Source organism: Atractosteus spatula, chromosome 10 (genome assembly GCF_055471065.1).
Source record: "Atractosteus spatula isolate fAtrSpa1 chromosome 10, fAtrSpa1.hap1, whole genome shotgun sequence".
Classification (NCBI taxonomy): domain Eukaryota; kingdom Metazoa; phylum Chordata; class Actinopteri; order Semionotiformes; family Lepisosteidae; genus Atractosteus; species Atractosteus spatula.
Genome location: NC_142715.1, coordinates 24,012,928 through 24,026,489, shown reverse-complemented (window position 1 = coordinate 24,026,489; position 13,562 = coordinate 24,012,928). Strand labels below are relative to the sequence as shown.

Below are 13,562 nucleotides of genomic sequence, written 5' to 3'. Positions count from 1 at the left end.
ACAGTGTTTCTTGGCTTAAGATTAATTTAATATATACACTTATTGTAACAGATTGTTCATAAGCAGTATACCAGATAAGTCACTTTTCTGACCCACTGTTGGGCACAGAGACAATAGCTCCACCAGTGACAAATTGCAGTATTCAGATAGATGTGTTTGCCGTAGATCCCAAAGACTTGAGTGTGTTTGTGACACACAGAAAATACTGCACACACACAGCTGTTGCCTCACAGACTGATCTGGGATTCCACTGAGCAACAGAGACATCAACACACTGAGAGCCCTGGAGATTCAGAACAGGGGCTAATTCATACCTGGTGTTTTGGAAGAGGATACAGCTGAAGATAGGAAACCTGGGAAACAAACAGAGGGAGAGAAACCAGACTGTGAACCATGTGTGAGAGGAGCAATTTAACACCAGAAATGAAACTACAATTAAAACAGCACTGATGTGATTAAGACAGTCCTCAATCTCTCTTTACCTGCTCCATGAGAATCTCTGGTCATATCTGAGGTTGTAAAAGAGAAGCAAGGAGCTCATTTCTGTCCACAGGAGTGATGTTTCACCAGTAGTGTGTTAACTGTGTTTGGATCTGAGAAAGAATGTCTGTAAAACTTGAGTTTTCCGAGTCTCACCTTATCTTCAGCGTCCTGTTTAATTGGGCTTTATTAATTAAACTAATTAAACAAGTCAGATGTTAATTACAGGATACTGAGGTCCAGTTTCCTTTTTTAGGACCATCTTCCTACTAATATAAAACTGATTTTTACTGCTCACAATATTTGTATAGCAATCTGAAAAAAATAAATAGTAATATATTTTTAAATAATATTCAGATAATATTTGAATTTAATGTTTAAAACACACATAAATGATTTGAGAAACATTAATGCACCTCTGTACCTCGTGTGTAACAGAGCAGTTCTTGAGTAAATCATGAAAACAGTGTGCTGCTGTGTGTAAACAGAGGGGGTGTCACTATTTTAAACAAACAATTCTCACCAGAGCAGATGACTCCTGTGTCCTGTCCATGAGAGCACCCTGCTCTCCCCCATGAAGAGACAGCGCAGTGTGAGAGATGGCTCTCATTGCCCCGGCACTCAAACACATCAGCCCATACTGGTCCACTGCCCTGTCCAAACCAGGCCTGTCCAGGTGCTGCTACAGCCTCCCCACAGCCCAGCTGCTGGCAGAGAACAGTAGCGTCTCTCAGGTCCCAGTAGAGATCACACACTGTCCCCCAGTCCCTGAAGAGCCACTGTAACTCCACTCGGCCAGAGCAGGAGTCTGAGCCATTCACCAGCCTGACCCCTGTGTATCCTGCACACCAGACAGGGGAGAGAGCAGAGACAGTGACACAACCTTGCTGCAACTTATTATAATAACCCTCAAATTCACATTCAAATTCATTGTGACTGCTTTTGTCTTTCTCGTCAGAATGATGACCTTCTTGCATTTGTGAATTCAAACAAAAAAGAAACACAAAAACAAGCAGACCACTCTCTCTGATATCTTGACCTTTGAATTATTTAAGTAACTGTGAATTAGAAGGCTGGTTTGATGAGAGAACATGGCCAAACCATGGTAGCTACTGAAACACTGAGGTCAGTGGAGCACCCCAAGAGCAAAGACTGCTGGAGAGGAGAGTGTGATGACCGGTATCTATACTGCAGTGAGCAGATTACTAGTGGGAGGTGGGGACTTGGGGTCTGTTTCTTTCCTAAAATCTATGCTATGAAACACATGATCATGTTCTTACCAAAACACTTCAGTCCCACGTAATTCTCATGGGTGCAGCCCTGGGTCTTTGTGGACTTTGGACAGAAGAAAATCTGAGTTTCGCTGCCTTGGCACTGGAGCACCTCGGAATGGATGTCTGCTTCCCCCTTCCCGAAATGAGCCCCCTTCAGGACCTGGATAGGAACCCCGCAGTTGAGCTCTCGACACATAACGTCTGCGTCCTGCCAGTCGAAGTCAGAGTCACACACTGAGCCCCAGGTCTCTCCGTGCTGCACTTCCACTCTCCCAGAGCAGAGATCACTGCCTCCAACAAGTCTGACCCCTCGATGAGCTGGAATATCACAACAATAACAGAGATTACTGTCCCTGACCAGTCTGACTCCTTGATGAGCTGGAATATCAGAACAATAACAGAGATCACTGCCCCTGACCAGTCTGACCTATCAATAAGCAGTAATAGAGAGAGGAGCAGCAATACAGATGGAGAGCAGCATTACAGAAGGAGGGAAATCAAACGGGGGAGAAGAGAAATGAAAAGTGAATGGGAGCAGTAAGAGAGATGATGCAGAATTTGATAGAGAAAGAGAAAGAGAGATGTGTCACTGTTCCAGTTCATCTGAGCTGCAGTCCAGCTGCTGGCTCTTAAACCCAAGAAAGACTGTTGCAGTGTCAATAGTTACAGACTCAGACACTGCAGCCCTGCAATGCAAGAAGCTGTAATTCAATTATTCATAGTCTTCTATCACTTTTGGAATAGGCAAAATAAATTATTCTACCTCTAATAGTAAAACAAAAATGCAAAGAATTGATAGTTATGTGTGTGTGTGTGTTTGAAAGGAGGTGTGGCCTGCTACTGCGGATATGCTGCCAGTGAGTTTGTGTGAGGGAGAATTATGTATGGAAAAACAGTACATGGAGAAGACAAATATGGGCACAACATTTAAGATAAAGGAATTCACAGGATATTGGCCAAAAAAAGGCTTTAAGATTGCTCACAGCTTCTCTACTGTCTGATCATTCCAGAGATCAAGTGAATTAAAATATAAAGTGTCACAAGAGTCAAAAATGATTTGATAGTCTGTAGTTGTTGACCTCATGGTGATCTTTGACCTGGAAAGGTGACAAGGATGTTGTGTATGTGTTGTTGTGAGTCAGGAGAGCAGGAGACACAGCTGCTATCCCTTAGCTCAGATGTAGGAAGGGAGGGTTTATTATCACAGTCCTGGGTCCACTGGTTTTCTGGGTGAAGACAAGAGAACAGGAAGTGCAGCCGGGAGGACTCTGACTCTGTGAAGAGTAGCAATGGCTCCCTGTCCACACACTGATTTCCTAGGCAATGACTGACACCAAGCCTGTCTCCACTGTAGGGATTTAGAAGGGCTTTGGAAGTGGTGAGTATAGTGTGTCGATGAACGGAAAAAAAGTGAAAAAAGAAACAGTGTAAGTGGGAATGAAAGAAATCATGTACACATAGCCCATAAAGAGCTCACCTAGAAGGGTTTCTCTTACAGATGAATTAAAAAAAAAGTCTTTATAGTTGCCAACAACAACAACACAAAGCCATTCATTTAGGACAGAATTAGGACACTATCCTGTGGTCATTAATATACATAAGGAAAGCTCTAAGTATGGATAAATCTGGGAAAAAGTAACTCTATCATCCCAGTTCATTCCTTGGAAACCCAAAATCTCCGACCAGAAAACAAGACAGCATCCCGAACCTCTTTGCACTGACCAGGACAGATTCCCCTCAGAGAGTTGGTCATAAAACTGTCCACACGGACCAAGACAGAGTCTCCTGTACCACTTGGTCCTGAAACTGTCCACACTGACGTCATCTTGGAATTGAATTGACTTGATAATTCTGGTAGACTCTTAGCTAAGGGAGGTAACAGCTCTGATGTTCTTATCCATGCAAATTCTATGTGAAATTCAAACAAGCTGTCAAAAAATTACCGACATTGTTCTCAGAAAGACACATGGAACAGTAAAACAATTGTATTGAAGGCTGATATGGATCATTTTGTAACTGTCAAGAGATTTCTGGAAGAGAGGAAGACATCCTGAATTAAGTAATTACTGAAAGAAAAATAAAATAAAAGATAAGCTGAATGCAGCTCTCGTATTTGTGATTATTATTTCTGTTATTATATGTTATTGTTATGGCATTATTGATTAATTTCTTAAATTCTTATTCAATTGTATATTATATAATGCAGTAATATTCACTATAGGTTGTAGTTACCTGAACAGATTACTCCAGCATCAACTTTATAGATATTTTCAAAGACATAGTCATATATATAGTATTCGTTAACATCTGATCTTGATTGACAGTCCCTCAGCACAGACTCTGACCCGCTGCAGGAGACTGAGTGCAACAGAACTGATCCAGACCCTGGTCCAAAGTGAGCTCCTCCTGGTGCTGAAACAGCAGATCCACAGCCCAGCTGTCTGCACACCACTGTAGCATCATCCAGATCCCAGCCAAAGTCAGCTACTGTCCCCCACTCTCCATCATGATACACCTCCACTGTCCCCTCACAGGGACTGGCCCCATTCACCAGCCTCACATCAGCACTGCCTGCAGAGAGAGTCACAGACTGGTTAAAACACACACTGACGGTATCTTATAACCCTTGACCAGTTGTATTACTGTTTTGGTTTGGGAATTGCAACAATTCAGACTGCAAACCCCAGCATTTAATTGTGGAAACAGAAGAAATGATAATTGGAGCCTCCCTCCCTTCCATTTCTGTCACATATCACAAACACAGCTTACACAGGGCCAACAGTATAGTAGATGACCCTTCCCACTGTCACGATTGCTACTCCTCTTCTTAAGGGTGCTCCAGCCCTTCCTTGTTTGGTCTCATTCCCCGGACCTATTCCTTACTCCAGCCCCTTTTCAGTTCCCCCTTAAAAACCAGACGCAGACGTCATTCGCGGCTCTTCATTGAATTCCGTTTCGTGAGAGCCCGGGTCCTGCTGTGTCTAGCTCCGTTATGCTTTTAACTTTCTGTTCCTGCTCATCCTGCCGGTCCCGACCCGGTTCCTGTTTTTAATTCCCTGGATGATCGCCTGGCCATGGACTTATGCTTCAGTTTTGGATTCCCCGTTTGGACTTCATCTTGGATTGTTCGCCTCGGACTCACTTCCTCTGGACACCTGCACACCTAGGACACGGCCCCCTGTCTCCGTACTCGTCTCCTGCATGACTTTTCCCCCAGTGTTTCCTCATTATTCTGAATTGTGTCGTCTGCATAGGGCCCAGAAAGAACTGTTCGTGACACCCACCCCTCCCATAAACTCTTGCCCTCCTACCATCTGGGAAAACATATCACAGTGTAGGGGCTAGCTCCACCAGACTCTGTAACAGCTTCTTCCCACAGGCTGTCAGGCTCCTCAACACCCTGGAATCTACTTGCACCCACTCCAATTCCAGAAATAGGGTTTAAATCCCCCCAGTATGTTGTGTATATTCTGTTAGGTATTGACTTGTAATTTGCATCTCCACTTTGCACTATGTGTATCCTTGTTTACAATGTCTATGTCAGTGCCCTGTCTGTCCTGCCTGTATTGCACCGTGGACCAGGAGGAATGATATTTCGTTCCACTGTATACTTCTTCATGGCTGGAATGACAAATAAACGTGCACTTGAACTTAAACCCAGTGTCTGGGTCTGGAGGGAGAGACAATGACTTATTAATACACATTGTTTATTGTGTATTGTATCTAATAACACAGTTTCCAGAAAGAAATACAAACTGATTAATAAAGACACTACTTACACAGCTAATGTCATTGAAAGGCATTGAAAGGTTGAATAATACATATGAACACAAGGAAACATTGCTATATTTAGCTATAATTCAGGAGCTGTTGTCATGAAAACAGACAGTGACAGTAATGACTGCATGATGTCAGAGGCCTGGGACTTGTGTTCCTGTATTTTAGGAAGCTGTGGTCTCTACAGTGGACATTGGCTTTAATTACCATATAACTCCAGATGGCTTCACCTTGTGCTCTTGTGCTGTAGTCACTACAATGGACAGTGTTTGTAAAGACTGACTGGGTTTCTGGTCACTACAGTGGACAGTGCCTGTAATGTCTCTGAACTCAGAAGGCTGAGACTCGTGTTTCTTTGTTTTTTAGTAAGCTTTGGTGACTATTGTGACTAAAGACTGTATTGTTGGGTTTCTTTAATTACTTTTTGACTTCTGAAGGCTGGATGAGACTTGTGTTCCTTTATTTTTATTTTCTTCTGGGAGCTGTGGTCACTAAAGTGAAGAGTGTCTTTAATTACAACATGACTTCAGTGGGCTTGCATTTGTATTTTTTAGTAATAATAATTGCTTACTCTTATATAGCACTTTTCTGGACACTTCACTCAAAGCACTTTACAGGTAATGGGGATCCCCTCCACCACAAGCAGAGTGCAGTCTCACCTGGATGATGCAACGGCAACAACAGTGTGCCAGTACGCTCACCACACAGCAGCTATCAGTGAGGAGGAGAACAGAGTGATGAAGCCAGTTTATAGATGGAGATCATAAGGAGACCGTGTTTGATAAAAACCAATGGGAAATTTGGCCAGGACAAAGAGGGAAAACACCTCTCAAGATACACCTTGGGATTTTTAATAACCATAGCGAGTCAAGACCTCGGTTTTACATCTAGTCTGAAAAAAAGTATTTTTTTACAGTAGATTGTCTCCATCACTGGTACATTAGGACTCACACAGGCAATAGAGTGATTACCCCCTACTGGCCCCACTAATACCACTTCCAGCACAACCTTAGCTTTTCCATTAGACCACCCCACCAGATACTGAACAGGGTCACACCTGCTGAGCAGCAGTGGGTTTCCAGTTGTCACCTACAGGGTGATATAGCTAATGCAAAACAGCTCTTTAAGTTATGGTTATTACAGCAGTCAGTGGAACAATGACTGTGTGTTTCAGTTTCTGGATAGTGTGCTTACCATAGTGGACAGTGACTGTGATGACTGTGTTCCCTTGTTTCTTGGTGCTGTGGTCACTAAAGTGGACAGCAACTGTAATGACGGTGTTCCTAGTTTTTGGGAGCTGTCAGTACTTCAGTGGACAGTGGCTTTAATTACTATATTTCTGTTTTTTTAGTTGCTGTGGTCACTACTGTGGACAGTGAGTTTTATTACTGTATGACTTCAGAGGGCTGAAACGTGTGTGCATGTGTTGTAGTTGTAGTTAATGTAGTGGTCAGAGGCTGTAATGATTTTGTCCTACAATTCTGAGACATATGGGATATTCTGGCTCATTGCAGTGGGCGGTGGTTTTAAAGACCTATGACTTCAGATCAGAGTACTGCATCTGTGAGTTCTAAGAGCTGTGGTCTCTATAGTGGACAGGTACTGCAATGACTGTAGAACTGCACTGATCCTATGTCTTCCTGTGGGTTTCTGTGTTATTAAGACCTGTGGTCATGTAGTGGACAGTTGTTTTAATAATTGTGACTTTAGATGGCTCAGACCTGTGTTCCTGTGTTTCTGAGTGCTGTGTTACTACAGTGGTTGGTAGCTGTAATGACTGACGTGTTTGCTTAAATATACAGTATGTGAGTGTATATTCTCTGTGTCAAATATGAACAATATATTTCTAGCCTTTACCTGTCAACATCTACATTTAACACATGATTGACTGATTAAATTATATTTAAAAAATACCATATAGGTTTAACACAGACACCAATACTCATTGTATGATTGTGATGTTGTCCTGTAGTTATGAATCTCTACGTGATTGCCTGTTAAATATTTCAAAATTGAAATCATATCATAAAACAAAATACTTAATTTGTATTACCCATATGTAAATGCTTATACTTTATTATACAAAAATATTTTATTGTATTGTAATGTAAGTAACAAAATGCACATTCTTATTAAAATGTTACAATAATAACCCATGTCATTATGTAACTAAGACAAAATCTAAAAACACAAACTAAATTATTGAGCTGTGAACTAGCAGTCAAATCCTGTAGGCACATAAACAGCGAATTCCATTTTAAAATTCTTGTTGTTATATGACATTGTCTTGTATCTGTTAATTTATTAATTAAATTATTGCTGTTACACCTCAGTTACTAATAAGACACCAGTTGCTAGCCACAGCAAGCCTGGTCTATATGAACCAGATAATACTAATCAATTTTATTTTAACCCTTTAAAAACTACATGACCCAATGGTCCTAGGACTCCAGTATTTTACATTTTCAGAGCATAACTATATCTCTATAAAATAAAGAATTCACTCTACTAATTTCCTATTGTAATGGAACACCTGTTCTTGTAGAACAGAGGAATTACGTATTTTCACAAAAAAATGAGTCTCACACATCTTAAAGTCAGAAACTTGGACTGAGAGCACAAGAGACATAATGACAGCATTAAAACTCCAGTCTTAATTCTCTCGCATAAATACATTAATACTTTAGTCTTTAATAACAAACTTATTGTTTATTTATAATAATAAATATTGTTACAGCTTTGGGTGACTGAAAGGTGTCTTAGATTTTAGATTAAGTTTGTGACACTGGGAAGAGTAAACACTTCTAACTTCAGAGGAGAGAGGATGTTTGCAGAGGTCTAGGGGGATCCCTTGAGCAGAAACAATTGTAAGATTTATCTTAGTATACCTAGAGAAATTGTGGATTAATGATTGGCAAGGAGGAGGACAGAAACAGACTATAAAAGATGACATGAAGAGCAAAGTGGGGAAGAAAAGATAACTAGGAGAAGTCCAGAGGAGTTGGGACTTCCAGCTTGCGCCAGGCGAGAGCCACTACTTCTTCATCGTCCAAATCAAATCTGACTGGAGCCAAGTATTTGAATGTCTTTCCTGATTAGGGTGCATTTTATGGATAGGGATATAGGCTCCCATTTAATTTGTGGCATACAGGGTGCAGAGAGAGAGAGAGAGATTTAACTGCAGGTTGCTTTGAATTTAGTTAGGATGTAGGTCATCTCTTATGTGACCTCTGTAGGCATTAGGAGTTTAATGCTTAGTAGCAGTCTGGGGTTTTCTGGGTGACCAGAATATTTGGCTTCTGAAATGCCTTGTTTGTAAATACAGTACATAGAGTAACTTGTGTGTTGTATGTATTGTTATGTGTAATATTTGTGTTAACCAAGTGTGCCTGGACTATTGCTCTTCTCAACAAAGCTGTGCTGGAGAACAAAGAATTCACATGCCTCTAATTAATACCAGCTGCTCGGGTATAAAATTAGAAACCATTTCGGGGGTTTATGACTTATTGTTTTACTGATTAACTTAACTGCTTGGTCAGTTCTTTTGTTGCAAAGTGCTGCGTTTTCAGCGTAAATCGTTATTAACCAAAACAGTGACGGGCCATTTCTGTGTCCGAGTGCCTGGTGTGAACAGTGAGACAAGCCATTTCTTTCCAATATTTTCTGGTGCGGTTATTGATCGCACATGAAACATTATTGTGAAGGCTACCTGAAAAGTCACAGTGAAACTGCTTTGCTGATTAACTTTTGTACGGGAGCAACAATTTCATAGTATTTTTTTAATAGAATAAAAGTAATAATAAAAAAAGTTTTTTTAAGAAGCTGTACTGTAAAGTATAGAAATATACAGATTCTAAAATACTAATTATGGTTAGTATTTTAACTATAAAATATTTTAATAATGAACAACCTGTTTGCTCCTGCAGTTTCAAGTTATAATGTGGCACAATTTTCACGGGGTTTGTCTGTATCCAAGTACAGCACCTGGTGCTCTTTTGATATGTTGAAAGCAGAGACATTTGCTTTTTGATCATGTTCTGGTTACATGAATTAAGTGTATTATTTAGTATTAGTGTAAGGTGGTCAAGGATTTGTCTTTTAATACAAGCATTTACCACACCTAACATGGGGCTCCAATCCATGACCCTGAGATTAAGAGTCTCATGCTCCAACAGTTGAGCTAGTCAGGCACTGGTGATTGTCCCTGCTGATGTCAATTTGATATTGGTATAATAGCTGGCTTTTAATGATGTGGTAGTCCAGAGTCTAGTGATGGGGCCTATGTGGTGTGCAAAATAGACAATTCACATGCCTCTATTTATACCAGCCGCTCAAGTATATTGTTAGAAAATTAGAAAATGTACAGGTTGGGGGTTATGAATAATTTCACTGATTGACTAAACCACTTGGTCAAATTGTGATTTTTACCTGTTTTGTAACCCCCATTTCTAACAATATCTAATAATAAAATATCTGTCTCAATAACACTGTGGTTTCTAATAACATTAATATTTGTTAATACACCAGTCTGTACTAATAGTTTAGGAGGAGACAGAGTTGAGCGCAATAAAAAAACAAACAACCAAGGGTAAATATTTCTGAATCACCCTGTATGGTATTATATTATTATAGAGACATTTTTCTTCATTGCTCACACTTCTTCTGTTTTCATGTAAATGAAGACTTTTTTGCATGTTTCAGCAAATCACTCAAATTGCTGCTAGTATATGAAGAATTGTATCTTTATGGTAACAGATTAGAATTTGTAAATAACTTTTTAATAGATTATTACACAAAAATTGCAAATTATCAATAGAGGATGAGAATGACAAACGGCTACTGTAGATGATTAACTTGGCAGCAAAGAAACAACAAAACAATCCTAACAAGCCTGACAGTGTGCTGCATTCCTAACATGTTAATATGGAGTAAACTGGCACGTATACTGGAGAGATGAGTGTAGCACATGCAGCACACATAGTGTAAATATGAATTATGTTTTTTTAAAATATCACATGATATTAAATTAATATCAATAAAATCATTGTAGATTGTTAACTTTTTGCTACATTTACAAAACTAGAAAATGTAATTTTGAACAATTTTAGATAAAATCCCTCAAAGCTTCATTTACAATAAAATATCTCAACTCATTTTCAAATTACTTTTCCATCTAAAACTATAACTGTACGATTAACGATTACACAGGAGATGAAATTATTAATACAATCTTATTTTTTTAAAGCACCCTTTCTAGGCAATTTTAGATTGTTTTTTTCCTGAGTTATACAATCATAATAAAATTAATTATACTGTTCATTTCAGATTTATGATTTTAATAATGTTTAAATAAAATCCCAGCTGAATTTAAAATAAAACATAAAGATCTGAACGTAAAACTTTTCTTAGCAACTAATTATGTTTCCGCACGCACAGACCAAGAAAAGAAGATAATTATTTTGACAAACATAGACAAAAGTTTACGGTAAATAATTATTTTATTAAAAGTATATTACATTTCTATCTAAATTTTAAATAGAGTTATCTGTTTGTCTGGACAATAGAAAACTGGACACTTACTGGCTGAGCTGTGCAGCACCAGGACAGTGAGACAGAAGATGGACAGGCAGCTCTCCATTGTCATCAGGACAGAGTGCAGCTGAGACCCCTCTCTTCACCCCTGAGCTCAGAGGGTAACTGAGCTGCTGCTCCGCACCCCAGACCCCCAGTAACAACACAGCCCCCTGCCCCGCCAATCACATACAGCACTGCCTTTTCAGACTGACAGCAGGAACCTCTCACACAGGCGGGATGGCCAATCACACAGGGCCCTTTCAGTCTTCTCCATATATATCAGAGACACATCACTATTTCCTCTCCCTGAAGACACTCCCAGCAGTGCAGAGGAGAGGAGAGACAGGAGCAGCTCTGTGTCTCACTGGAGGAAACACAGATACAGATACAGACAGCAGGGCTGCAGGTGCTAAAGGGGCAGAAAGGATCAGATTTAAAAACATCTAATGTTTTCTAAAGGTTTAGACAAGTTACTTAATTTTAAATAAGTATCAAATTATGTTAAATAAAATACAAAATAAAATTTGCAGGTGTGACGCAGTGTTCAGTTACAGGTGTCAGGAATATGGTCCTGTGTGTCTTGCTGTCTGTGTCAGGCAGTGTCCTGCAAAGAGTCACAGAGAGGTTGTTGTCACTCCAGACAGCAGTGTGTTCTGGTCCTGGTCAAGGACAGTATGAGGAGAGCCTGTCCTCAAGAGGGCAGTGAGGTCACTCAGGTCAGAACAGGAATACAGAACATAGATGGACTTAATAAGAACTGGCTATCCTGTGGCTTTGGTCAGAGATCAATAATCTAAATGAAAAGGAAAGAAAAGCCCAGCAGTGATTGTCCCCTTTGTACTGTGCCTGGTGGATGGACAGCAACACTTCTAGTTGAGTCCCTCAGACCCTGAGTCTGTCCCTGTGCAGCTCCAGCCCACACAGATGTTCCAGCCCTCCAGCTGTGGCCCCAGTTTCTCTCTGTGTGGAGCTGACTGTGTGATTAAAACTCTCTAACAGCACAGTAGAGCTGAACAGATACTCCGATACCCACAGGCTGAACAGAGTGAGGACACAGCTCACCTCCTCCTCCTCCTTATTTTTATAGGTAGCAGTAGCAGTTGGAGTAGCAGTAAAATATTATTAGTAGTAGTAGCACTGGCAGCAGTAGTATTAGTAGTTGTGCTGTATTTAAACTCTCCTGTTAAATATAGCAGAGCTCTTGTGTTACAACTCCATCATAATAACTGCAGCAGCAGGAGCAGAAGAGCAGGAGTAAGTTTCAAATTTGAAAAAGCAACAAAATTATGAAAAAAAAAAGTTCAGTCCTTTTTAATACAGCGGTGATTTAAGGTATGATGATTTCTTTTAAAAATCAGTCCTTGTTAATACAGCCTAAAAGCTGTGATATAATGCAAAGCTTCACTGGAGCTGCAGGTCAGACTCTGCAGTGAGTCTGTGGTTTGTGCTCCTCTGAGCTCCTCCAGCACAGAGAGCCAGGCTGTACTGGCTGTGGGTCTCAGTGTGATGAGGCAGCTGAGGGCTGATCTGTACAGGGAGACATACAGGGAGTCCAGTGTTCAGAACTCCAGTGCTGTACAGGGTGACAGGTCCTCTCCCCAAACAGTTCTCTCTTTGTGTTTCTCAGGGCTGAACAGGAAGGGCTGTTCCTGTCAGAATGGAGGCTGACTCTCAGAGCTCCAGAGTCAGTATGAGGAGAAGCTCCCAGACCTGCCTGCTGCCAGAGCCTCTGAGCCTGAGTGGCCATGAGCACTGAGCTCCTCAGCAGCTGAGAAAAGCTTCCTGTCTCCTGTGGTCATGATGTGGTTTTAAGCACCTGCACTGTCTTCCTGCTCCTTCTCCTCTCTCTCCCCCTTCCTGTCTCTCTCACTGTGTGTGCTCTTATCTGTCCATCTCTCTCCTCTTCTCTCACTCTGACAATCTGTACAGAGTATCTGAAGGGGATGTAACATCACTTGGCAATGGAAAAAAAAATCTCAGAAGCAGAATAAAAAAAAAAACTTTATTCTCTTCTCAGTCAGTTTCACAGCTCAGACTCACACACAGAGGTCTGGGTCCCTCAGTACTTTAGTACTGGAGATTTGTGTAAAACTTATTACAGGGGATTATTACAGATTTGTTTTACACAAATCTCCACAGAATAGAAACCTGGAGGATCAGACTCCTGATCCTGGAAGTTCAAGGGCATCTCCTGGTTTTATTTCCACTCGAGCTGATTTGATGATTGAATTAACTGTATAACTGTCATAAGACTCTCTTTGTATATTTATAAGACTGTCTGTGAATGACGTGTGGGAGACGCTGAATTCCAGGACTGGTGTGGAATCACACACAGAAAGGTCTTCTGTGTGATCTGAGTCCCACTGCTAAGAGCAATAGTCTGGTCAATTTATAACATCTTATTACAGGGACTTGTGCTCTTTCTCTTGTGCTTTACGGGATTACGCTACACAACGC

The 13,562-nt window shown here is 40.7% G+C and overlaps 1 protein-coding gene across 1 annotated transcript in view; it reads right to left on the bottom strand.

Annotated features, from left to right (window-relative positions):
• The window catches only part of LOC148826061 (scavenger receptor cysteine-rich domain-containing protein DMBT1-like), a 204,241-nt gene extending 199,284 nt beyond the window's left edge, over positions 1 to 4,957 (bottom strand). Inside the window, exons 1-4 of the mRNA XM_088926359.1 lie at positions 4,897 to 4,957; positions 3,987 to 4,325; positions 1,761 to 2,072; positions 1,004 to 1,321 (exon numbers count right to left, since the gene is read on the bottom strand). Coding sequence (XP_088782485.1) covers positions 1,004 to 1,321; positions 1,761 to 2,072; positions 3,987 to 4,325; positions 4,897 to 4,957 — 1,030 coding nt within the window. The remainder of the gene's footprint in view (positions 1 to 1,003; positions 1,322 to 1,760; positions 2,073 to 3,986; positions 4,326 to 4,896) is intronic.
• Positions 4,958 to 13,562: the final 8,605 nt, after the last annotated feature.